Source organism: Geotrypetes seraphini, chromosome 7, assembly GCF_902459505.1.
Source record: "Geotrypetes seraphini chromosome 7, aGeoSer1.1, whole genome shotgun sequence".
NCBI classification, from domain to species: domain Eukaryota; kingdom Metazoa; phylum Chordata; class Amphibia; order Gymnophiona; family Dermophiidae; genus Geotrypetes; species Geotrypetes seraphini.
In genome coordinates this window covers 99,756,316-99,783,603 of record NC_047090.1, presented here as the reverse complement: position 1 = coordinate 99,783,603, position 27,288 = coordinate 99,756,316, and the positions used below count along the sequence as shown (strand labels likewise).

General features: G+C 42.8%; 1 protein-coding gene across 3 annotated transcripts in view; it reads left to right on the top strand.

Moving 5' to 3' along the window:
* PLEKHH1 (pleckstrin homology, MyTH4 and FERM domain containing H1) overlaps nt 1-27,288 on the top strand; it is a 288,947-nt gene that overhangs the window by 42,096 nt on the left and 219,563 nt on the right. For all 3 annotated transcript variants that reach the window (XM_033951458.1, XM_033951455.1, XM_033951456.1), the window contains exon 2: nt 23,116-23,267. In XM_033951458.1, the coding sequence (XP_033807349.1) occupies nt 23,142-23,267 (126 nt within the window). In that variant the 5' untranslated portion in view covers nt 23,116-23,141. The remainder of the gene's footprint in view (nt 1-23,115; nt 23,268-27,288) is intronic.

Here is a 27,288-nt window from a genome sequence, read left to right as displayed (position 1 = left end):
TTCATCAGGTAAATCTCTCTATCCATACTCTTCTCCACTCCCTACTCCGCCCCTTCTATCTTGCTGCACTGTATGCCTGGAACAGACTGCCTGAGTCATTATGTCAGGCTCTGTCTCTAGCAGTATTCAAATCCAAGCTAAAAGCTCGCTTCTTAAAGGCTACTTTCACCTCCTAACTCCCACTCACCTTAAGCCTACCATTCTCTCTGCAAGAAACTCCCCAACCCCTATATGTTATGTCTGTCTGTCTGTCTAAATCAGATTGTAAGCTCTTCGAGCAGAAACTATCTATTACATGTTAAATGTACATGTTCAGTTCTGGTATGATTTTCAGTGCTATAGAAATGATAAATAGTAGTAGTAGTAGTAGTAGTCCAAACTAGAGAAGCTGCAAGAAATTCTTACTGTGTCTATAGCACTATTTAAGGAAACTGCTGAGGAAGGTCATTGTGAATCCTATGATTACTTTAAAAGAGCTACAGAAATCTCCGGCTGAGACTGCTGGAAAGGCTAAAAAGGCAATTCTATAACTTGGCACCTACATGTATGTGCCACTTACACATATCAGATGCACTGAAATTGGCATTACATGAGTAAGTTTAAGACTGTTAACTGGATTCAGATTCACAACACAGGGTTGATCCAGTCCTGGGTTTACCTCATTGCATGCAGGGATTTGTAGTTCTGATTACCCCATTGCATTCCCTTAGAAAATAAAGACTTCAAGTCCCAGCATGCACTAGGATGAATCCAGGACAGAACTGACCCTGTCCTGTGAATCTGGATCCAGTTGGCAGCCTTACATAAGTGCACTAAACACTAAAGCCCGGATTCTATAAATGGCACTGTTGTCGGTGGCCACCTTAAAAACAGCTGCTGATCGCGTGTCAGTCACACGATGGTGCCATTTATAGAATTGCGGCTTCATAAAAGGTGGGCAGCAGAAATGTAGACCAGGGTTTTCAAGGCCAAATTTCCGGCACCTACCTTTCACGTGAATCACATCTACATAGGCGCTTTACGATGCCTAATGCCACTTTGGGCGTTAGCCACATCTATAGTGGCGTTAAGCATTGTAAAGCGCCTCCATAGACACAATACAGGTGCTGTTTGTTTAAGGTGGTGGTAGGCGCCTACATTTTTTGTTTTTAATTTGGTTTAAAAAAAATTTAAATACCATTTTCAACTTAAGTTAGGTGCCAGTAGGGCGCCTAAAAGCACCTAACTTAAAGTGCTGTTTATAGAATATGGGCTTAAGGTCATATGTACATGCTATAATGTGTAACCACTGGGGACATATTGTATATGTGGGTAGAGCATGGGAGATGCATGTGGTGTGTCCAACTTACAAGTGCATTTTACAGAAGTCTATAAGTTATTCACTTTGCATAATGCCTGCCTGCCCCCTTTCTTTCTTTCTCCCTGCCGTTCCCCAAGCCACTGCCATCGGGGAACAGGACCCACCAATGGATAACAGGCCCCAAAGCCGACGCCGACGCATGCTCTCCCTGCTTCCAGCCGATCAGTCTTCCTCTCCCCGACGTCAATTCTGCAGTCAGAGAGGAAGTTCGGGCCAGCCAATTGCTGCCTGGCTGGGCGAAACTTCCTCTCCGACGCAGAATTGACGTCGGGGAGAGGAAGACTGATCGGCCGGAAGCAGGGAGAGCATGCGTCGGCGTCGGCTTTGGGGCCTGTTATCCATTGGTGGGTCCTGTTCCCCGATGGCAGTGGCTTGGGGAACGGCAGGGAGAAAGAAAGAAAGGGGGCAGGCAGGGAAACAGAAGGAAAGAAGAGAAACAGAAAAAAAGAAAGAAAGGTCAGGGAGAGAGGAAGAAAAAGTTGGGGGAGGGAATGAGGTGTGGAGGAGAGAAAGCATACAGGCTGATAGAAGGGAAGAAAGATTGGATGCACAGTCAGAAGAAGAAAGTGCAACTCATGAAATCACCAGACAAGGTAGGAAAAATGATTTTATTTTAAATTTAGCAAAGTGGAGGCAGTATTACCACAGTTTTCAAAGGAATTTGCTCAAATAACTTAATAGTTAACTGGGTAAATTCCCAGAGATGAAAACTTCCCTTCACTTACTATGCACAGTTCTGAATTTATATCTGCTGTCTATATTTTACAATATGGTCCCCTTTTACTAAACCGCAATAGTGTTTTTTAGCGCAGGGAGCCTATGTGCATCAAGAGCAGCGCTGGGCATTCCCTGCGCTAAAAACTGCTATTGTGGTTTAATAAAAAGGATGGAGAGTATATTTGTCTATTTTTGTATGGTTGTTACTGAGGTGACAATGCATAAAGTCATCTGCCTTGATCTTTTTGAAAAAAACCCAGAATAGGAATGATAATTAACATTTTCTCAGCGTATAGTGTGCTTTGTGTTTTTTAATTTTATTGTTGGTAGATCATTTTAACTTGGTCATTTTAAAGTAGCTCACAAGCTCAAAAAGTTTGGGCACCTCTGAGCTAGAGCGTTGAAACTGTGTATTTCTATTTTATCCCCCCTTTTACAAAACTGTGGAGCGTTTTTTAGCGCCAGCCGTGGTAGTAGCAGCTCTGATGCTCAGAATTCTATGAGCGTCAGGGCTGTTACCACTGTGGCTAAAATCCACACTACATTTTTGTAAAAGAGTGAGGGGTTAGTTTGTGATGACATATTCCATACTAGGCGAAGGTGTTTTCTGTGTTCTCTGTGTTCGAAAGACATGGTTTTCTGTTAGGATTGACGGTGTAGGATTGATCTAGCTGGTCTGTCTTGTTTAGTTTTACAATGGGTGTATTGATGTACTGCTCACTGCATTATGTAAGATGCTGCCTTTTCCTAGGTACTCATGTGTGACGTGTGGTTTGTTACTAAAAATCATGTTTTTCTTACAGATGGGGGGGTGCCAAAAAATGATGGGCCCCGGGTGTTACATATGCTACGTACGCCACTGTATGTAAAGATACCAGAAAGCTGGCGTAGCAAAAACTTTAAGTAAATTGTTATTCTTCTAAGTTTTGAGTATTTAACCCTCCCACAATCTCATGGGCACTCGTTTCAAGTTTCAAGTTTATTGAGATTTTGATTTAAACGCAATATCAAATATTTTCAATGCGTATAACAAAAATAAATTTGGGGAAATAAATAAAACCATTTGAACAATAAACATACAAACATATCCATAGATGATTAAAATTACATAAGGAGTACAAGGATAAACTACATTTGTTTAAAAATGCGTTCTCCGCGCCTGCTTATAAATTTGTTGACTGGAAGGATCCAGCAATGTGGCCAGATGCCATTCAGGACAAAGACAGAAAGAATTGTGCAATTTGGATTAATGATGGAAGATGATTTAAAGCAAATGGCACAGTCTATGAGTAAAGATCTTGACGGACGTTCTTTTTATGAATATCTCCTCTATGCCAAATCACCCAATGGACGTGAGAAGATTTTACGGGACTGGCTTAGGTGGAGCATTAGCAGAAAAGTATGTGTGTATTCGGCCCATGGAAAAAGGGGGGGGGCGTCGGGGGGGGGAAGGGGTGCGTGGAGGGCCCAATAGGATTGCTCAGTAAGGGGTCTGATGGCGGTCCTGCTGGCATTCAAAGGAGTGGGCACTGGAGGATTAAGTGGCTTGCCCAGGATCACAAGAACTAGCACTGGGATTTGATCTCACAACCTTGGGTGCAGAGGCAGCTATATAGCCTTAACTCCCAGCCCCAAAACCCAGAGTGCAAACTTATCCATTCCTTTCAACTACAAACCAATCACAGGAATTGACCAAATTACTTGAAACTGTAGTCTGCAAACAACTGAACAAATACATGGAACACTCCTGTCTATACCCAACTCAATATGGATTCAGAGCCCAAAATAGCACTGAATTACTACTTCTCACACTAATATAAGCAATCCCTATGCAAAGGAAAACAAGCAATTCTTCTACAATTTGACATCTCAGCAGCCTTTAACTCTATGGACCATAACCTCCTTTTGTCAAAATTCTGCAAAATCTGAATAGGAGGATTAGTTCTTGATTAGTTTAACTTATTCCTAACCAATAGAGAACACAAAGCTGGAGATCCTTCTGAGGTGTTCCTCAGGACTCCCCACTATCTCCAATATTATTCAACTTATTTATGAGCTCACTTGGCGAAATCAGATTCACAAATGGAGAGCAATCCCTAATCTACGTCCTTTTGTTACAAATTGACTCAACTGCCCCGAACATCGCAGAATCAGTCTCAGAAGGAATATGCAAAATTTCTGTCTGGGCTAACAACAACAAGCTCAAGTTAAACACTGCCAAGAATAACTTAATGTGGTTCCATATCTCCTAACAATCAGTACCTAATTCTGTTGGCCTTCTGTCTGAAACCACATTCACTCTGCAAAACTCATCCAAAATCATAGGAGTAGTCCTGGACTCTAATCTTTCCTAAGCTCCACAAATCACAAATCTCGGGGGAAATCCCCCCCTCCCCCCCATCTATAACATGAAATGACTACGTTTGATTGGGCCCTTCTTTTATGAATGACACTTTGCCATATTGGTCCAAATGCTCATTCTCTCCCTGCTGGACTATTGCTACTCCTTATATGTGGGTATAAGCACCAAACAACTTTACAGACTTCAACTCATCCAAAATACAGCAGTCAGGCTAATCTTCAGGCTCAGGAAGTTTGATTCTGTAACAAAGTACTACCATACATTCCACTGGTTACCCATGACTTCTAGGATCTCCTTAAAAGCATCATGCATTATATTCCACATTTGCAACAATCACTCACCAGAAGGACTTATTCAACTATTCTCCAAGCTCTACTTCACATCAACCCAAATCACCAACAGATCACAGATGGTCCTTCCCTTATCTAAAGGAATCAAGCACCTGTACATCTTCAATTCGTTGTTTACCTATATTGCTATCAATACATGGAACAACCTGTCATTGGATACTAGAAAGGAAATTTGCTACCTAAAATTCAGAATGAAACTAAAAACATTTATATATGATGAGCACCCAGGAGGAGCTAGCATCAACTGCCTTAGATTCTTCCAGTGTAGTATATGGAACATCTATTCATTAAGAACATAAGAATTTGCCTCCGCTGGGTCAGACCAGAGGTCCATCCCGCCCAGTGATCCGCTCCCACGGCGGCCCTCCAGACCCATCACCTGTGCAATGATCCCTGACTATTCCTATAACCTACCTCAACTCCTATCTGTACCCCTCAATCCCCTTATCCACTAGGAACCTATCCAAACCTGCATTGAAGCCCTGTAATGTGCTCTGACCTATCACGGCCTCCGGAAGCGCGTTCCATGTGTCCACCACCCTCTGGGTGAAAAAGAACTTCCTAGCATTTGTTCTAAACCTGCCCCCTTTTAATTTCTCCGAGTGCCCCCTTGTACTTGTGGTTCCCCACAGTGTGAAGAATCTGTCCCTGTCTATCTTTTCTATGCCCTTCAGGATTTTGAAAGTTTCTATCATGTCTCCTCTAAGTCTCCGCTTTTCCAGGAAGAATAGCCCCAGCTTTTTCAACCTGTCAGCATATGAGAAGTTTTCCATACCCCTTATCAATTTAGTCGCTCTTCTCTGGACTCCCTCAAGTACTGCCATGTCCTTCTTGAGGTGCGGCGACCAGTACTGGACACAGTACTCCAGATGCGGGCGCACAAACAGGCCTAATTGTACTCTTAATTATATTCAAAACTAGTTCGCTTTAGCCATCATCTGTATTCCCTCAGAGTTCACTGGAACATTCATTGTCTTTTTGATAACTGTGTTCCCTGTAGCTCCCCATGATATGCATGGGTTCTTGACATTCTAAATTGCCTTGATCCTTTATGGGCCTAGAGCGATCCACAAATCTTAGATTAGATTAAACTGGCATAAATGGTCATGCCTAAATTTAGGCACACCAATTTTAGTTTACACTAGTATTTTACAATGGCATTTTTTGCACACAGGCATAGAATTGGCACTCAGCATGCGGCATCAATGTGCCTAACTGAAGTTATAAATTTCCCCCTAAGTGTTCAGTAATTTCAAGATTAGCCAATAAACATGGCCTGTATGAGAGGCTGACAAGAAATAAGCTGTTGATGAAGAAAAGTAATATGATGTGCCATGTAGCATTAACAAAAAGCACTTAGAGGGCAATTTGATAACCTGAAGGCACCTTCTAGGAGCCTGTTCTGTAATGGAACCTGGGTGCCTATGCTCCATTATAGAATACTAGTTTAACCTGGTTTTAATGCACCTAACATTTAGGTACATCCATAGAGCTAGTGGAAGTGCAAGTGCCTTAAAGCGGCAGCTGCCCACTTAATTTACAGTCCAACCCAAGCTTCACTTCTGTGTATACTTTGCTTGCAAATACACCCTATGCATTGTGCATGAGCATTTGCAGAATAGCACTTAGGTGACATTCTAGCATATATACAAGTAGGCCCTGATTCTATAAATGGTGCCTAACTCTTAGCACCGTTGAACATGATTGTCAATCATCCGCTAGGTGCCATTTATAGAATCGCACCTAGCAGAGCCTAAGCTGTCTTAAGAACCAGTAGGTATTGAAACCTTAGATGCACTCCCATTTAGGCCAAGGTTTTCTGGGCTTAAATGAGTGTGCCTAAGTTAAACCACATCCCAAATCTACCCCTAACGACACCTATTTGCTGGTAGATGCTTTGGTGTGGACGCCTACCTCCAAGCAGTAGGCACTTACCGAGTTAGACGCGTACTGGCTAATTAATGTCTTTAAATGTTTTTACAGTTTTCTTAATTCTGCTTTCAATTAATGATGCCAATTAAGAAAATTAATTTAGGTGCCTAGATCAGCTAAGTGTGCCAATGTAGGTGCCTAACTTTAGGCATTAGTTATAGAATCAGGGCTGTAGTGCATACATACAAACCTATATACAAGCATCCTAAACATTTATGTACTCAGGGAAATTCCATAAAGTGGCACCTAGAGGTAGGTGCCATTTATAAATATCAGATTGATAGGCGCCTATGGGGCTCATTTTAAAAAAATGTAGACATTAAAAAAACAGCATAAACTGGCACTTAAACATCCTAATCGCTGAAATGTCTAAGTACTGATTTTCAAAACCATCTTTCTGGATGATTTTTGAGGTGTCCTAGCCACTGTGCATCCAAAACACCATGGGGTGTGTTAGAGGTATGCTATGGGCGGGCTTTGGTTGGGCTTAGACTTGGATGTTTTGTGGCGATAATCAAACTTTTCCCAAGACATCCAGGACAGAACTTGGATGTCCAATGCTAAACCTGTTTTAGAAGTGTCTTAAGTGCCACAAAGTTACCCAAACTGACTACAGTATTTTCACGCATAAAACGTGCGCGTTATACGTGTTTTTACAAACCGTGCATACCCTTGCGCGGTATACGCGTGAGCGCATTGTACAAAATTTTTTTTACATAGTTCACCCCCCCCAACATCCGATTCACCCTCCCCGTAGGACCGCTCGCACCCCCACCCCGAAGGACCGCTCGCACCCCCACAGCCTCCCGACCCCCCCCCCCCCCCATCATGTAAAAGCTCCTACCGGTGTCCTGCTGCTTCCTCTTGGCGGTCCCGACACCCGACACGATCGTGGCAAGAGGGAGCTCAAGCCCTCTTGCCCCAGCCAACCGCGGCACCCCCGACACGATCGAGGCAAAAGGGAGCCCAAGCCCTCTTGCCCCGCCGACTCCCCGACAATATCGGGCCAGGAGGGAGCCCAAGTCCTCCTGGCCCTGGCGACCCCCCCCCCCCGCTAGTTGTTCGGGTCAGGAGGGAGCCCAAACCCTCCTGGCCACGGCAACCCCCTACCCCCACCCCGCACTACATTACGGGCAGGAGGGATCCCAGGCCCTCCTGCCCTTGACGCAAACCCCCCTTCCCCCAACGACCGCCCCCCCACCAAGAACCTCCGACCGCCCCCCCAGCCGACCCGCGACCCCCCTGGCCGACCCCCACGACACCCCCCCCCCCCTTCCCCGTACCTTTGTGTAGTTGGCCGGACAGACGGGAGTCAAACTCGCCTGTCCGGCAGGCAGCCAACGACGGAATGAGGCCGGATTGGCCCATCCGTCCCAAAGCTCCGCCTACTGGTGGGGCCTAAGGCGCCTGGGCCAATCAGAATAGGCCCGGGAGCCTTAGGTCCCACCTGGGGGTGGGGCCTGAGGCCTTAGGCCCCACGAGTAGGCGGAGCTTTGGGACCGATGGGCAAATCCGGCCTCATTCCGTCGTTGGCTGCCTGCCGGACAGGCGAGTTTGACTCCCGTCTGTCCGGCCAACTACACAAAGGTACGGGGAAGGGGGGTGGGGGTGTCATGGGGGTCGGCCAGGGGGGTTGCGGGTCGGCTGGGGGGGCGGTCGGAGGTTCTTGGTGGGGGGCGGTCGTTGGGGGAAGGGGGGTTTGCGTCGAGGGCAGGAGGGCCTGGGATCCCTCCTGCCCGTAATGTAGTGCGGGGTGGGGGTAGGGGGTTGCCGTGGCCAGGAGGGTTTGGGCTCCCTCCTGGCCCGAACAACTAGCGGGGGAGGGGGGGTCACCAGGGCCAGGAGGACTTGGGCTCCCTCCTGGCCCGAACAACTAGCGGGGGGGGGGGGGGTCGCCAGGGCCAGGAGGACTTGGGCTCCCTCCTGGCCCGATATTGTCGGGGAGTTGGGGAGTCGGCGGGGCAAGAGGGCTTGGGCTCCCTTTTGCCCCGATCGTGTCGGGGGTGCCGCGGTTGGCTGGGGCAAGAGGGCTTGAGCTCTCCTGACAACAAATATAAAAAATTTTGGGGGGATGTCTAGTGGTTTCAAAAATGGATGTTTCTCTGCCTCGACTTTTGGACATCTTGTGGGAAACATCCAAAGTCGAACTTGGACGCCACTATTGAAAATGACCTTCCATGTGTACTAGGTGTTAGTCTATAAGTTAGCACCTAAGTGCCATAGAGGCTATCTGCAAAGGGGCTTACACATCAGCAGAGCATGGGCTGACCCTGTGTGCCTCCCAGTTAAGCACATTATTTATAAAATTCTATAAACTACATGTGTTACTTGCTGCATGTAGGTGTGTCAACATACCCCTCTCATTGATACACCTAAGAGGGCACATCTAAACATGGGTGTACTACTTTATTCTAGTATTCTATAATGGCACCAAGATGCAGTTAAAGAATGCTGTTAAAGAATGGGCACTAAGGCCCCGATTCTATAAAGGGCGCCTAAGTCCTGCCTAACACTGAGCAGTACTTAGGCGTCCAAACTAAGTTGTTAATGAGCCATTTAAGGGTCTTAACGAGCGATAATTGGCACATGGACGTCCAAAGGATGTGGACTTCACTTTCTAGGCGCGTCCACATTTTCATCCAACTTTTAATCCAAGTCAAAAACGCCTAGAACAAGCCTTGTTGGACATGGGAGGGGTCTGCAAAGTGATGGACTGAACACCCAGACATGGCACCTAAATAATGGGGTACCTTACAGGGCACTGCTGTGAACTTCACAAAAAGGGTACCATGTCTTCTCCTCACTACAGCTCCCTTATAGGTCATGGTGAGCGCCCCAAACCACCTCCAGAATCCCCGAGACCTACTTATCTACGACCCCAATAGCCTTTATGGCTGCAGGAGCCATTTATATGCCAGTACAAAAGGGTTTGGGGGATGTATAGGGGAGTGTACATGTTTAAGTATCAATGCAGTGATTACAGGGGCTTATGGGCATGGGTCCTCCTCTCCATGAATCCCTAACCCACCCCCAAGACGGCTTAAGCCACCTCTGTGCTGGACGACTAGGCTTTCCTATACCAGGCTGCCAGGTGATGATGGTTTGGAGGCTGAATTTTAAAGGTGTGATTACAATTTTTATGGGGTGGGGGGGGGAGGTCGATGATCACTGGGGTAGTGTTGGGTGTTTGCAGTGCTTATCTGGTGAATTTAGGTGGGTTTTTGTGACTTAGACCATGTTTTACATGGTCTAAGTCACAAAGTCCAAGTTCCGTCGATCCTGGGCTGTATAACTTTCGGTTATACATGCTGTACGACTAAGTCTAAGCCTGCCCATGTCCCGCCCAACTCCGCCCTCAACATTCCTCCTGAAACGCCCCGTTTAGCTTTGGTCGTTCAGCGACACTATGAAGTCCTAGGTCGTTTAGAAATACTTCCAAAACCCGTTTTTATTATCGGCACTTGGACGTATTTTGACAATGTTCGTCCAAGTGCCGACATAGGTCGTTTTTTGGACGTTTTTCTCTTTCAATTATGAGCCCCATAATGTTTACAGAATATTTATGATATTTATAATATTTATTGTTTTAACACGATAAAGATTTTGCATTAAGGTTGGTGAGTGGTGATTGACCAGTGATTGATAAATTAATCCCCTGAATGGACCAGCTTAGGCTGCCCTATGGTGAGTTGGGGAATGAATTTCTGAGGTCTCACCACAAATGAGTTTTATATTTTGAATGAAAGCTCAGACTTACCACTCTTTTCAGTATTGATTAATGAATTATTTATGATCTTTGGCAATAGTTATTTCACCCCACATTTTTGCTGTTTATCATTTTTGATATTTCAGTGGGGTTTTTTGTCTTTTTTGATTTTGTGTTTGACAAGCATACATTCATGTCTATATATCCAGTTATGCTCCTATTCTATAAAAGAAAGTTAGCACTTTCCAGTTGTAAGACAGTGTGAAAAATTGATAAGAAATCCTTTCTTCTACTACTACTACTTATCATTTCTATAGCGCTGCAGTGCACATTCAGGAGACAATCCCTGCTCAGTAGACCTTACAATCTAGTTAATAATAATAATAATTTTATTCTTATATACCGCCAAAGCCATGTTAGTTCGAGGCGGTTTACAACAAGAAGAGCTGGACAATCAGTGAAAATAATTACAATGATGTCGTTGAGTACAAGAGGAGAAGGGCGGATACAAGTTGACTGGGAGTGAGTCAGAGTGAGACACAGAGTAGAGGCATCGAGTACATGTAGGAAGCGTACATGGTAAGGCATTAAGAGTTCTTGGTTACAAATTGGTTGAACAGGACAAGTAGGAGGTTAGGGAGTTTCTATATCTAAGGCAGCGCATATTTACGACTCATAATTTTACATTCACCGTCCCCCCCAAAAAAAAACCCAGACTCAATAATATATAGGAGATATACACAACCTACAACCAGAAAGTTTCAAACCAAGATGCAGGCAGTGCGTTCAAAATTCAGCTTCATGCGATACATGTTAATGAGTTTCAGAATGATTCCTAAGTTAGGCTGAATTGCTTTCCTGGAGCCAAGTCAAAATTGTCGATGTTCTGTTGTTCCATCATTAACAATATTGTCATAGCTGATCTCCAGTGAGTGACCAATGGTGAGTCAACCCATGTGGCCCAATGTTGCCTTCACCGTTGCCTCTGACCTGATTAAAACATTTTAGTGTTACAAGCCATCATTTCCTACTGCATTGCAAAGGAATACTTACTGACCTCATTATCGTACATTTCAATACAATTTGTGACTTTCTTTACCACACACATTTTATTTATTTATTGGGATTTTATTAACTGCCTTTATGAAGAGATTTCACCCATTACCTTCAGTGCTCAAACCCTCTGAGTATTCGGTGCACAATAACATAATAAACACAGTCTTAACCACTCTTACCTTCAGTTTAGAAGGCAATTGAAGACTCATCTCGTCAACAAATTTATAGGTAATTAGATTTCCTGCACTCATCCCCCTCTTCTACGAAACTGCGCTAGGAGTTTCTAGTGCAGAGAGCTGCGCTGCTCCCGACACTCATAGAGTTCCTATTCAGAGCAGCTCCCCGTTCTAGAAACTTATTATTCTTTTATGAACTGCATAGAACTATCTGGTTATGCGGTCTAGAAATTGATTTATTGTATTGTATTGAGCCTCAGCCCTTTTTCCTTAGTAGGCTCACAAAGTAGGGTCTATTCTGATATATGTATATCAATCATTTTTTGTGCCCAGTTCATGAAAATGCATCATAATTTCTCTCTCCATGGCACCACATCATTCATTGACTATTTGTTTAATTTCTTGTATATCATCTGCAGCGTTGTTCCCATAAACAGATTTAAAAGGGAGCAAGCAAAAATCTTTTCTCTAAGATTCCCAATCTCTGGTGTAGCTGATTCATGGTTTCTTGTGAAAATATGTTTTTGTTTAAATTGTTCTGGCTCATTTAACCCAAATAAACAAGTGCCTTTGAAGCACCATTTGTTGCTGGGATCTCAGGAAGCCCCGAGTTATGAGCCAGGGCTGTGGCATTCTGAAGAGCCCAGAAGCACAAGACTGAAAAAAGTGAAGAATGAAAATTTCCATCCGAGATGCCTGGAGCACAGATGTGCAAAAAATTTCACTGCTATAGAGAAGAGTCCCGTTTCCCCCCCCCCCCCCACACACACACACACACACACACATTTCCTGGCAAATTCTTGAGGGGAAACACCTCAGTTTTGCTGTCTTTATTTTTACAAGTTGGTTGCAGACTTCCAGAATCATATTATCAGTGAGCTAATGCGTTCAAGTTATTTTCTGGAAAAAAAATTTGCAAGTTTGCCAATGATTTCACATTAGGTCTGTGAGCACCCTCCACTTTGTGTGAAAACTTTAGACTGTTCTCTTCAAACAGTTAAGAGGCACCAAGCGACTCACTGGTAGATTGTAATGTCACCAGAACATAGTAATAGAATCACAGTCACTTTATGGATAACTTAATTTTTAAAAATCAATTCATAAACAGCCCCTACTATGATTATTGTTTGGCAAGACTTCACCACCGCCTTTCCAGGCAGCAAAATGCAGGTTGAGAGCTTGGTCTGTGCATTTCATTAGGATAATGAATAGGATTTCCACCTCCCTCTCACCCCCTTATATAATCTGGCTGTCATTCAGAAAGACACTACCCATTGTATGCTGATCACCTCAAAGTTACTTCACAGTTTCTAAAGAAAGGGCCATTCTAGTTGTCTGGATTTAAAAATTAGCAAATGAAAAGAAATACCCTTTTCCCCTCCCCCAATTATGGGCTGGCTTTCACACATGGGTTGCAGAACACAGTGAATGCTTTGAATTGATAGCTTGTATGTTGGTCGGTAGTAGCCAGAAGAAACCGTAAGCACATTACCCCCTCCAGGGGCAGTACATGTGTCCCTGAACAGGAGTGCTGGACAAGAGGTATTGGTATTTCCATATGTGCTCTATACAGTAGGTATGTATCGTGCTTTAGTATTCAGTCCCTCCTGGGTCCTGATGCTCAAATCTCCAGCGCTAAAGCAAACAGCGCCTGCCCCATACCAAAGAAATAGCACGGAAAAATAGTCCTCCAATGCTCAAAGCTAATGGCATTCAAATTATATGTGCTATATTATATAGATTTATAATTATATAGATCGCTAGTAAGGGGGAGGAACATGCCAGGGGTAAAAGATAAGAAATAGGAAACAAACAAGAATTTCATGGTAAGCACAGCTCTTGTATACATGCCCAGGTAAACCCTGAAGTGAAGAACTCATTGGTGCCATTCTTCTGCACCTTTAAATATAAGCTTTTCAAAATCTTTTTTTTTTTTTTCTTCACTTGAATGTCTTTTATTTAAGTGAATAAAACAGGCGCCAATGTGTGCTTTCACTTTTGGGCTTGCTCAGAATTGCACACTTTTTTTTTCTTCTCAGTACCGGCACATAGAGACTTGCACGGGCATCCTTCTGCTTCTGAAATAAATCCGGCAGATTTTAAACAGAAAATCATAAGAAATCCTGTCTTCAAACCACTCCACCTCCCCCGACGCCAGCTCTAAGCTGGCAGTAAGTTTCCATTAGTAAGAGTAAGGTTGGTTTGAGCACTGTTCTCTGAGATTTGGGAGGGCATAGCAAACGGCCTCATTAAAATCCATTTGACTAAATCTAAATATAATTTGCAGCCATTTTTGGTGCACACATTATCTCCCACGCCAAAGCCCTCTGAGCAGATTGACACCAGCGACTTTAACACCAGCATTAGGTTCTGAGCATCAGGGCCCTAATATAGTTAAACTCTAGAACGCGTTGCCAGAGGATGTGGTAAGAGCGGATAGCATAGCTGGTTTTAAGAAAGGTTTGGACAATTTCCTGGAGGAAAAGTCCATAGTTTGTTATTGAAAAAGACATGAGGGAAGCCGCTGCTTGCCCTATATCGGTAGTATGGAATATTGATATTCTTTGGCCAAGTACTAATGACCAGGATTGGCCACCGTGAGAACAGGCAACTGGGCTTGATGGACCATAGGTCTGGCCCAGTAAGGCTATTCTAATGTTCTTAATATGGTGTAGGAAGATAGTTATATATAGTGGAAAAGATAAAATTTTAAAAATTCAGTGTTTGCTTTTAGCTACGTGTGAAGACACAGGGTGGGCGCTTCTTTTGTTCACAGATACCCCTGTAAGCGTTTGGTAAAATCTTTGAGGGTTAAAGATATCATTGTACAACACCTGGAAGATCACAACCTAATAAGAGCTAGTCAACACGGCTTCAGGAAAGGGAAGTCATGTTTGACAAATTTACTTCAATTCTTTGAGAAGGTGAACAAACAAATGAATAGTGGAGATCCAGTGGACATAATTTACCTGGACTTCCAGAAAGCATTTGACAAGGTCCCGCACGCAAGGCTTATGAGTAAACTACTAAGTCATGGAATAGGAGGAGAAGTGTACAGATGGATCAGCAAATGGCTAGAGAACAGAATGCAGAGGGTAAGCATAAATGGGAAATTCTCGGACTGGGAGAAGGTGACTAGCGGAGTCCCCCAGGGCTCGGTTCTTGGGCCCATCTTGTTCAATATTTTTATAAATGACCTGGAAGAGGAAACAACATGCAATATAATCAAGTTTGCAGATGATACAAAACTATGTTGGGCGGTTAGCTCTCAAAGGGACTGCGAGGATCTTCAGAAGGATCTGAACCAGCTGGAAAAGTGGGCGATAAAGTGGCAGATGAAATTTAACATAGACAAATGCAAGGTGATGCATCTGGGAAAGAAAAACAAAGAACATGAATATAGGATATTGGGTGTGACATTAGCCAAATGCGAACAAGAAAGGGATTTGGGGGTAATGATAGACAGAACCCTAAAGCCATTGGCTCAATGTGCGGCGGCGGCGGCGAAGAAAGCAAACAGGATGTTGGGCATGATTAAGAAGGGGATCACGAGTAGATCGGAGGACGTCATAATGCCACTTTACAGAGCAATGGTCAGACCACACTTAGAATACTGTGTCCAACACTGGTCTCCATACCTTAATAAGGATATAACTCTGCTGGAGAGGGTGCAGAGGCGAGCCACGAAACTAGTCAAAGGTATGGAGAATTTGAGCTACAAAGAACGCCTCAGAAAACTGGGACTGTTCACCCTCGAAAAGAGAAGACTGCGAGGGGATTTGATAGAGACTTAAAATATTAAAAGGATTTGACAAAATAGACCAGGAAGCAGCATTACTGACATTTTCAGATGTGACACGGACAAGAGGTCATAGCCTGAAACTGAGTGGCAGCAAGTTCAGGACAAATGTCAGGAAGTTCTGTTTCACACAGCGAGTGGTGGGCGCTTGGAATGCTCTCCCAGGGGAGGTTGTGGCGGAGACTACTGTTCTGGGTTTCAAGCGCAAGTTGGATGCACACCTTCTTGCAAATCATATCGAGGGATATGGGAAATCCGGGTCTCCTACAAGGAGTACCTAACTGGGCCTCCGCGTGTGCGGATCGCCGGACTAGATGGACCTAGGTTTGATCCGGAGAAGGCGTTTCTTATGTTCTTATGTTATGTTAGTTATTTTTTCCGTATCCCAGAGCAGATTTTTCTTGATAATAAATAACTGCTGAATCCAGGTACTTCCACACTGACTGGTCATAATGGTTAGGTTGCATAAACATAAGAACATAAGAAGTGCCATCTCAGGAACAGACCCTAGGTCCATCAAGTCCGGCGATCCGCACACACGGAGGCCCCACCAGGTGTACCCTGGCATAGTTTTAGTTCCCATATCACTCTAAGCTTCTCGTAAAGTGAAGTACATCTAGCTTACCCTTACCCATGTCACTCTATGCCACTCTATGCTTCATAGCATTTATTTTTTTGTTGTTATTATTTCTTTTATTTTCTACTCCTTTCCCCACATCTAATGGTCTAAATGAGCTTTTCATTTTGATACTGTTGTTTCTTATTTTTCTTTGTTCTCATACATTTTTCTGAAGTAAATGTTATTTGCTCTTGAAATTTTTGTTATATTGCAGTGGATTAAAAAACTAAAATAAAATTTGCAAGGTTTAAAAGGAAATAAGGGTCATCAAGCAAGTTGTAGGTAATACCTTTTTAATGGACTAACTCAGGGGTAGGCAATTCTGGTCCTCGAGAGCCGGAGCCAGGTCAGGTTTTCAGGCTATCCACAATGAATATGTATGAGATGGATTTGCATGCACTGCCTCCTTGAGAGGCAAATATATCTCATACATATTTATTGTGGATATCCTGAAAACCTGACCTGGCTCTGGCTCTTGAGGACTGGAATTGCCTACCCCTGGACTAACTTAAACAAGCTTTCCAGAGTTACTCTTTCTTCATCAGGTCAAAGAGGAAGTAATGCAGTTATACAGGTTATAAAGGTATCACCAAAATTGCTTGTCAACCCTTATTTCCACATATCCAAGTGGACTAACAACATGACAACCATAATTCTCAAGATTTAATAGGAAACTGGTATCTTTTTATAACACTGTGGATGTTTGGGGGAATCCCCTTATCCATCAAGGTAGAGGATGGTAGATGCTTGGAATGCCCTCTTAAGGGAGGTGGTGGAGATGAAAATGGTGACAAAAAAGCGTGGGATGAACACAGAGGATCTCTAATTAGAAAATGAATGATATAAAACAAACTAAGGCCAATACTGGGCAATCCTGCACGGTCTGTGTCCCATATATGGTGATTTGGTTTAGGATGAGCTAGGAAGGACTTTGATAGAAGCTCCAGTGACAGGATGGTTAGGATAGGCTGGAGTGGGCTCCAATAGCAACCCCAGCAGTGGGAATCTAAAGACAGTACCGGGCAGATCTCCATTTGTCACCAGCTGTTAAACTTAGCCACCAAACTTGAAAGGGAAAATCCTCATTGGCTAAAAAACCTCCAACCTCCTATCTGTTGAATCAAATTTCTCTTTTCTTTAACTTTCCTTATCAAAAATATCAGTCATTTGATTTAAACAATTTATCAAAAGTACTTAGCTTGTACTGAAAATGCTGAATGTTCAATGTAATCAATTGTCCATTGCCAATGAAGGCTCGCCCACTTTTTGCTTTTGCTTCGTCAGGGCATCGGACAAATATCAAACAAACTAGTGGGGTAAAGGATAAGAAATAGGAAACAAACTTTTCATTCCTAACTTATTAGATCACTCTTTTTCACCCACAAAATCACTACTTACTTTAATCGGCAGCTACTTCTTCCTGCTCACAAATGGCTCAAATGGCCGTGAGCTTGAACAGCCTTATTATGAATAGAGTGGAGACGTCACACGGAAGGACCATTAACTAGATCTAACAGGGAAGTTCTTACTTTAATTGTAATCGGAGCTCTTACCCTCTCCCACTTATTTTTATTTTCATTTTTATTCCTAATGTGTTTCATGTGGAATATCTATTGTCTTACTCATAATTCTGCCAATTCCAAAAAACAAAACAAAAAACCCCATGTTGTCAAGCACTATTGTATTGCTGTTGCCATCAAAATCCGCATTTTTATGTCAAAAAACATATTCTATCTTTTTTTTTTTTTTAATCTTTATTCATTTTCAAATCTTACAGCAAGTGTACAATATTTAATCAGAGGATTTTTACAAATCACTTTATATTCTTATATATTATTTCAAAAGCATAAAAAAGAAACCCTCCCACCCCATCCCTTCCATTAGGAATCATCCAATTAAAACATATATCATACATCCCAATCCCACACTAATCATATTCCTATATAATAAAAAGGTGTTTAAAGTGTCTAGTCATTAGAATATGTAATCAATGGCCCCCAAATCTTTTTAAAAGTGGTATAAATTGTTGTATGGATATTTGAATAAAAAGCAAAAAACTGGTCTTAGGGGATATTTGGAGCATTGAGATTGGGCATCAAATTTCTGCTTCTCAATGGCCACGACTTTGGTCTTGGAGATTAAAAACTACAAGGTCAGCATCTATGAGACAAACTTGGTTCTTTTTGTTGCATAGAGCTTTTTGGACGTTTGCATATTCTATCTTTTAAAAAGACAATCCTCACCCATTCATATAGGGCTCCTTTTATTAAGATGCGCTAGCGTTTTTAGCACACACACAAGATTAGCATGTGCGCTAGCTGAAAAATTACCGCCTGTTTAAAAGGAGGCGGTAGCGGCTAGCGCGAGCGGCGTTTTAGCACGCGCTAAAACCATTAGCGCGCCTTTGTAAAAGGAGCCCATAGTGTAGTGCCCTGTCCTAGTGTTACTAATTTATTTATTTATTTCTCTTTTTATTCATTTTTATTCTTGCGTGTTTTAATACATCTTGCATCTTTAATACATCCACAGGTTCCTTCCTTGTATGCTTCCACTCTCAAGAGGCCTCACTCCCTTTGGTTGACCTTGCAGTTTTATCTAATGTTTTGTCTGGGTTTCTTGTCTGCCTTTATTAGATTGCTCTTCTGCAGGAAGTGATGGGGTTGAAAACAGTGATAAAATTCAAAAAGACAAGGGATAAACACAGAGGTTCCCTATATGGCATGAAATTAGAATAGAAACATAGAAACAGGATGGCAGATAAAGGCTAAATGGCCTATCCAGTCTGCCCATCCACAGTAACCATTCTCTTCCTCTCTCTAAGAGATCCCACGTGCCTATCCCAGACTTTCTTGAATTCAATCTCTGTCTCCACTACCTCTTCTGTGAGACTGTTTTAAGCATCTACTACTCTTTCTGTAAAAAAAAGTATTTCCTTAGATTACTCCTGACCTATCACCTCTTAACTTCATCCTATGCCCTCTCAATCCAGAGCTTCTTTTCAAATGAAAGAGACTCGACTCGTGCATTTACATCACGTAGGTATTTAAAAATCTCTATCATATCTCCTCTCTCCCGCCTTTCCTCTAAAGTATACAGATTGTGATTTTTAAGTCTGTCCACATACGCCTCATGACGAAGACCATACACCATTTTAGTAGCTTTCCTCTGAAACGACTCCATCCTTTTTATATTTTTTGAAGGTGTGACCTCCAGAATTGTACACAATATTCTAAATGAGGTCTCACCAGAGTCTTATACGGGGGCATCAATACTTCCGTTTTCCTAATGACCAAACCTCTTCCTATGCACTTTAGCATCCTTTTAGCTTTCACCGTTGCCTTTTCAACCTATTTGGCCACCTTAAGATCATCCTTCTCTCCTGCCAGTGTGTGTTGGGGGGGGGGGGGGGGGGTTGGTTGTTCTGCCCGCTGCAGCCAGCTGGGCTGATCGTGGCAGGGAAGTTCCTCCCAGTCAGCTGAGCCGGTGGGACTCCCTGAAGCTACGGTCCTGCCTGTTGGTTGATCAGGAGAGATTCCCCTGCCATGGTCAGCTTATAGCAAGCTGCGGTCTAGTGGCAAGGATAAAAGGCTGAAATGTAGGCCAAGATTTTCTGGCCTACATTTCAGTTGTCTATCTTTGCATGAATCAGGCACGATTCTCTGTCACTGTCATGTGATTGACATAATATTGGCAGCTCCTTTTAAGGTAACCGCCGACATGGGTACCTGATAGAGAATTCAGGGGTTAGCGTTTTCTTGTAACCTTGATGTTGCAGCAGAAGCCTAGGTTTTGGTGGTCTCTCTTGATGTCCTTTTGGTACTCCTTGGGTTTTTGCCAGGTACTGGTTTAGCCACTGTGAGAACAAACTACTGGGCTTGATGGACCATTGGTCTGACCCAGTAAGGCCATTATGTTATTAAGTAATCTAAGGAAAACAAACAAAACATTGACCCTTTAGTCCCACAGGAAATGCAAATTCTAGCAAAAACGAAAAACTCTGTGGAGACGGTGATGTTCAAGATGCAGGCTTTATTTAAAAATGTACAATTGGATAATCCACATAAAATATATCTAGGACCTAAATCATTGAGAGGTATGGACCCAACACGGTCCGTGTTTCGACAATGCTGTCTTCCTCAAGGATCCTTGGAAAACACAGCTTCCTTCCCCCATCATAGCCTATGCTCTCTCCCTGAGATCCTCTTGCTCTCACAGCCTCTTTCTTCACCACTCACACACTACACTCCCAGTTGCCATCCCCATCACTCAGCCTCCCTTCCCTTCAGACTCTTCCAGCTTTGTATGGCAACATTCTCTCTCCCATCCAATAACCCTTTTCAATTCCCTTTACCCCTTCCTAGCCCACTCTATTTCTCTCTCTACAGTTCTACTACCAGTGCCTATCCTGATCATCCAGACCATGTCTCCCTTACAATTCCTTTGTTTCTTCCAATCTTTCACAGCAACATTCTCTCTCCCAGGCAGTAACCCCTTCCTATTCCTCTCTCCTTGTCAGTAGCTTGTTTCAAACCCCTTCATCCCTTCCTAGTCCCTTCAATCCCTGTCCCATAGCTGCACTCCCAGCCTTTGACCCCTTACCCAGCAACTTTAAGCCTCTTCTAGCCCTTCACAACAGAATTCCCTCTCCCTGTCAGAAACCTTTCAATCACCTTCCCAGTCTCTGTCTCCACCTCCTCTTCTGTGAGACTGTTCTAAGCATCTACCACTCTTTCTGTAAAAAAAAAAAAAAAAAAAAAAAGTATTTTTGTAGATTACTCCTGACCTATCACCTCTTAACTTCACCTCTCCTCCACATCTTCACTCCCAGCGCATGTCCTAACTCTCTCTTACATCTCCCTTCTGTTTCTTCTAGCCTTTCACAGCAGAATCCACTCTTCTAGGCAATAACCTCCTTCCAATTCACTCACCCCTTATTCTTCTCTTTATAGCTCCACTCCCAGCACATGTCCCTATCAACCAGCTATCCTTCCCTTAGAGCTGCCTTCTGCCACTTCCAGCTCTTCAAAGCAGCATTCTGTCTCTCAACCAGTAACACCTTTCTAGCCCCTTCACCCCACCCTAACCCCTCTATTCCTCTCCAAGTGTTTCTCCTTCTGGTTTTACCTTGATTACTAAACATAATTATTATGGCAACATCTGTAAAATATTCATGCTAATAAAATTTTGTAATTCAGTCTTCTTTCACTGTCTTTCTGTTGCTATTCGCCTCCCTATTGGCAGCTACAGACAGGAAGTGCCTCTACCGTTGGTTACAGCTCCTCCCTCCTCCTCCTGGAGCCCATCAGTCAGACACAGCCAGCCAATAGGCTGTAAAACAGTTCTCTCTTCCTCCTGTAGACCATTGGTCAGATATTCCAGCCAATAGCAAAAGAGAGAAGATGAAACATTAACTGGGATACTTTCATGCCTTCCTGTGCCCAATATAGCAAGAGAAAAAAAAAAAAAAAGCTCAAAGGGCCTCACTAAACATGGATATTTCTGCTTCAAATTTAATAAAGTATATAAAACAATATTGAGAAAGCTGGCACCTATGCTTGTGAGACTACCTTGGGAGGTCCTGTGTTCTGACAGCTGTTTTCAGATTGAAGCTGACGTATATGATTGACTGCAGATTGCTTCTGTCTCCTCTAAATGCACTGGCATTTCCAGTGGAAACCAAAAACAAAGCCGTTTCTGGATTTTGGGCCAGTTTCAGTGCTGAAGCTGAAACGAAATACGGTCGGCTTCAATTTCACACTTTAAAGAATAAAGAAAAGAGGAATAGAGGGGAATGGAATACACTGGGTGTCAGCTACAACAATAAAAACAAAGGGGGGGGGGGGGGGGGAATTATCCACACAAAGTTTCTGGTTGGTACAACCCTGGCCATCTTTCTTGGCAGATCGAATCGGGTCTTGTTGGTCTTTATCTGCCATCATGTCCAAGAAATAGATTGTGAGCCTATTGGCTTAGAGCATTGGTTCCCAACCCTGTCCTGGAGGACCACCAGCCAGTCGGGTTTTTGTGATAATGGAGGTGACAGGCATGCAAATCTGCTCCATGCATATTCATTAGGGCTGTCCTGAAAACCTGACTGACTGGTGGTCCTCCAGGACAGCGTTGGGAACCACTGGCTTAGAGTACCTGAGAAAATGTGTGAACTGCTTTGACTTTGATTGGAAAGGTGGTATACTAAATGAAATAAGCTAGTATTGAAACTATTGAATTCAAGATGTGGCCTGCTTGTGATTTTTAGTAAAAAAAAAAAAAAAAGAAAAGCATGTTTTCCTAATGGGATAGTACACATGCTTTTGAAGAATTACAGAGCTATTTGGTGGATGTGAAATTACAATTTCAAAAAATTCACAGATTTTAATGAGTATAAGTCATACTGTAATAGGCTAAATACGCCACACAAACACATACAGATTTCTGATTATACAGCCCATATATATACGGGTTTCTGATCATTTGGTTCCACTATAAAAAAAATAATAATGTGGCCCACACACTTGAATTTCTGATCATATAATAATATAATAAACTTTATTTTACTATACCGCCATAGTCAAAAGACTTCTAGGCGGTTCACATTGAAGAAGGCTGGACAATCAGCGAATTACAGAATGCAAGTGTAAAGTTACAAGAGAAATAGGTAAAGGACAGCAGATTACATCGAGGTTGGCCAAGGGGAAATATCATTGTGAGTGAAGGGTATCTGTTTAGGAGTGAAAGGTTAACATAAAAAAGGGTAGATGACAGAAAATTATATCGAGGTTGATAAAGGGAAAAAGTCATTGTGAGTGAAGGGCATCTGTTTAGGAGATAAATTTGTCAAATAAAACGGTTTTAATTGATTTTCGGAAAGCGCTGTAGGTCTGTCTGGCTCTATTAATGTGGCTCTATTAATATGATTCACTGTTGAAAAATCTTGGATGTTTCTGACCTAAGAGAAGCCCCTTTGAATGCAATTGGTCAGTGACTACGTAGTATGATCTGGTGCAACCATTTAATTTTTTTTTCTGTCTTGATTTCCAGGGCCTAGAGAGACAAAGGAGTCCACCATGGAGGAGCTGCTCATGGAGGACAGTGGCTGTATGGACTGGCAGAAGCGCTGCCTCACACTGGAAACACAGCTCTTTAAATTCCGCCTGCAAGCTGGCAAGATCCGTGAGCTATTGGCAGAGAAGGTAAAGCTGTGAGGATGGTGTGAGATCATTAATTCTTCTCTGCTATATTGAATAAGAAAATAAAATGGGCTCTGATGCATGAGTGATTTCTCAGAATTTTATAAATTTTGTTATCTGTAGATGGGAGGGGGTAATGTTTTGTAAATCCATTTCCATATCTAAAGCCTATTTTACACATTGAAAAGAGTTTTTATAAACATGTGCGTCTGGATGGCTTTTCAAAACCCAGCACTTTGTCCAGGTTTTGAAAAGCTTCTTCTTTGGGATCGTGTCAGGAGGGCATCCACACAGGTTGAGGTTGCGGGGTTGGGGGACTGTGATGTGGGCATAATGGAGCTGGGCTGTTATTAATTGGATGCACCTAAAGTTAGGATACATAGTGATGCCTAAGCTCACTTAGGCGGTGCTAAACGTGATTCTATACAGTGTGCCTAGCTTTTATAAAATAATGCTTAGAGAAACTGGGCCTCTTCTCCCTTGAAAAGAGGAGACTGAGAGGGGACATGATTGAAACCTTCAAGATAATGAAGGGAATAGACTTAGTAGATAAAGACAGGTTGTTTACCCTCTCCAAGGTAGAGAGAACGAGAGGGCACTCTCTAAAGTTAAAAGGGGATCGATTCCGTACAAACGTAAGGAAGTTCTTTTTCACCCAGAGAGTGGTGGAAAATTGGAACGCTCTTCCGGAGGCTGTCATAGGGGAAAACACCCTGCAGGGATTCAAGACAAAGTTAGACGAGTTCCTGCGGAATTGGAACGTACGCAGGTAGGACTGGTCTCAGTTAGGGCGCTGTTCTTTTGACCTAGGGGCCACCGCGGGAGCGGATTGCTGGGCACGATGGACCACTTGTCTGAACCAGCAGTGGCAATTCTTATGTTCTTATCCTAGTTGGCACTGATTTTTTGGGAAGACTATATAGAATCGGGCCCTCTGTTTAGGTATTTCCAGGTAGATAAAACAGGGGATTCAATCAAATAATTCAAAATGTATACAAGGACGTATTGAAATCAGATTTTAGTAGCTGGACATCATTCACACCACATTAACAGAGACCTTGTGACCACACACCATCAATAAGACAACATATGAAAAATAATATATATATAAGACAACGGAGAAAAATGAACCTCAATTGTGAGTGGCCAGGACTACACAAGTGCCTGAGCCAACTCACATCATCACGGGTTCATAAAAAAACTCCGTGTACATTTAAATAATTCTCATTCATACGTTTTTTCAAAAACTATTTTTCTTTTTCAAACTTTTTATGTGTGAGCAAAGTCAACAGTATTAATAATCTATTTTTCAGTGTGAACCGAAACCAAACTGACCAAAAAATTAACGAGGGCAACAGCTCAACTTCACAGGTGTAAATAGTTGTAGAGGCATGAAAATAGTAACAGCAACAAGAGAAAAAAACGTTCACTCATCTGAAAAAACAAGATGGTTCTAAAGATTCCTCAGTTCGTGTCCCAACAGAAAAGTCTTTCTGTTTCTCCTAAAAGGCTACTTCAGGGGAGTATTGCATTGTCCAGAAAGTTTCACGCTTCTTCCAACAATATCACTATAAAGCTGGCTCCTCTCCAAATGGTTCTGGGCATTCTGGGCATTCTGGCTCCTCTCCAAATGGTTCAGAACCATTTGGAGAGGAGCCAGCTTTATAGTGATATTGTTGGAAGAAGCGTGAAACTTTCTGGACAATGCAATACTCCCCTGAAGTAGCCTTTTAGGAGAAACAGAAAGACTTTTCTGTTGGGACACGAACTGAGGAATCTTTAGAACCATCTTGTTTTTTCAGATGAGTGAACGTTTTTTTCTCTTGTTGCTGTTACTATTTTCATGCCTCTACAACTATTTACACCTGTGAAGTTGAGCTGTTGCCCTCGTTAATTTTTTGGTCAGTTTGGTTTCGGTTCACACTGAAAAATAGATTATTAATACTGTTGACTTTGCTCACACATAAAAAGTTTGAAAAAGAAAAATAGTTTTTGAAAAAACGTATGAATGAGAATTATTTAAATGTACACGGAGTTTTTTTTATGAACCCGTGATGATGTGAGTTGGCTCAGGCACTTGTGTAGTCCTGGCCACTCACAATTGAGGTTCATTTTTCTCCGTTGTCTTATATATATATTATTTTTCATATGTTGTCTTATTGATGGTGTGTGGTCACAAGGTCTCTGTTAATGTGGTGTGAATGATGTCCAGCTACTAAAATCTGATTTCAATACGTCCTTAGGTATTTCCAGGGACATTGCTTGGGCAGAGCAGAGACAGAGAGGCACTGAATGCTCATTTTTACAAATTATTCAGGTACACACGTAGAATCTATTGAAGCATTTATACTTTGTTTGAAGCAGGTGTAAATTTATCTAAGGGCATTTCTGCACTACTGGGGCTAGTTCTGGGAAGATATTTTATTTATCGAGGAGTTGATATCCAAAGTGATTTAAATGGTCAAAAACAGCTCTTAGCCACTTAAATCACTTGTCCGGGCTAACCAGACATATTCAGTGGATAGTGCCACTGAAAATGCCATTAGAGCTAGATTCAGTAAATGGTATCCAAAAGGCACTCAGTGCTATTCTTAATGGGCACTCAAAGATTGGTACCTATCATAGAATAGTATTGCCAATTTCAGTGCCCAAATTTAGGCACCAAAAGTACACTTCCCCCTCCCCATTCGCGGCTCCTGCACTCGCGGTTTCATATAATCGTGATTTTTTTCTGGGGAGGGGGAAAATAAAAAAAACAGTCTTAATGTAAAAAAAAGCCATCTTTTTTTCCTCCCTGCCACCTTCCCGGCCTTACCTGGTAATCTAGAGGGCTTTGGGGGCAGAAGCGATTTTCCTATGCTCCTGCCCTGTGCAGATCGCCATGAGGAAATGGCTGCTGGGAATTCTCGTAGTCTCTCGAGACTACGTCGGGAACTCCCTACAGCCATTTCCTGATGGCGATCTGCACGGGGCAGGAGCGTAGGAAGATCGCTCCTGCCCCGAAAGCCCTCTAGGCCACCAGGTAAGGCCGGGAAGGCGGCAGGGAGGTGGGGGTGGGTCAGAGCCGGATAATCGCGGTTTTTCGGCATTCGCGGTCCGGCTCTGCCCGTATCCCCCGCAAATGACGGCAGTTTATCCCCTGCTAGTAGTGGCAGGAGAGTGTCCGACAGAAGGCTCCATTTTGAAGCTGTGGTTCTCATTGAATTGCAAGTTGGCCAGCTCCCTTGCCGGAGTTATTTTTTAGTCCAAGTGCCGACTTAGGCCGGTTTTTGGATGTTTTTCTCTTTCGATTATGAGCCCCCTACTCTCTTGTTATCTATGAGAAAAATCAACAGTACCAGGCTGTATAATGAATATAAATGTAAATTTTTATCTGTACCTCACGGACCCCCTGAAACCCATTTATAGACCTCAGGTTAAGAACCCTTGCTCTAGATTGTGGATGTGTGAAAATATTAAGAAATTGTGACTACCTGTCTTGCCTGCCATTCAACAGTTATCGGTTGACTGAATCATATAAAATGTCATTAACTTTATGTGAACCATTTGAATGGAATGCTTTACCATTTGATGTTGGATAATATTATTCCTTTTCATAAGCAATTGAAAACATTTTTGTTCTCACAGTCTTTCGGGTGCTTAGATGATTGGAGCATGGCAAGGATGGGTACACCGTGTGCTAGATGTAATTTACTTAGATTTCAGCAGCTTCATGTGAGGCTCTTGAATAAACTTGATTGGCTGAAGTTAGGGCCCAAAGTGGTTAAATGGATTAGAAACTGGTTGACGGACAGACGCCAGAGGGTGGTGGTTAATGGAATATGAATACTCTAGAGGAGAGGAGGGATAGGGGTTATATGATACAGATGTTTAAATATATAATTTAGAACCAAATCTTTTTCAGAGAAGGGAAAATGGTAAACTAGAGGGCATAGATTGAGGTTAAGAGGTAGTAGACATAGGAGTAATTTTAGGAAATTATTTGTCAGAGAGGGTGGTTGATGCCTGGAATGCCATCGCAAGG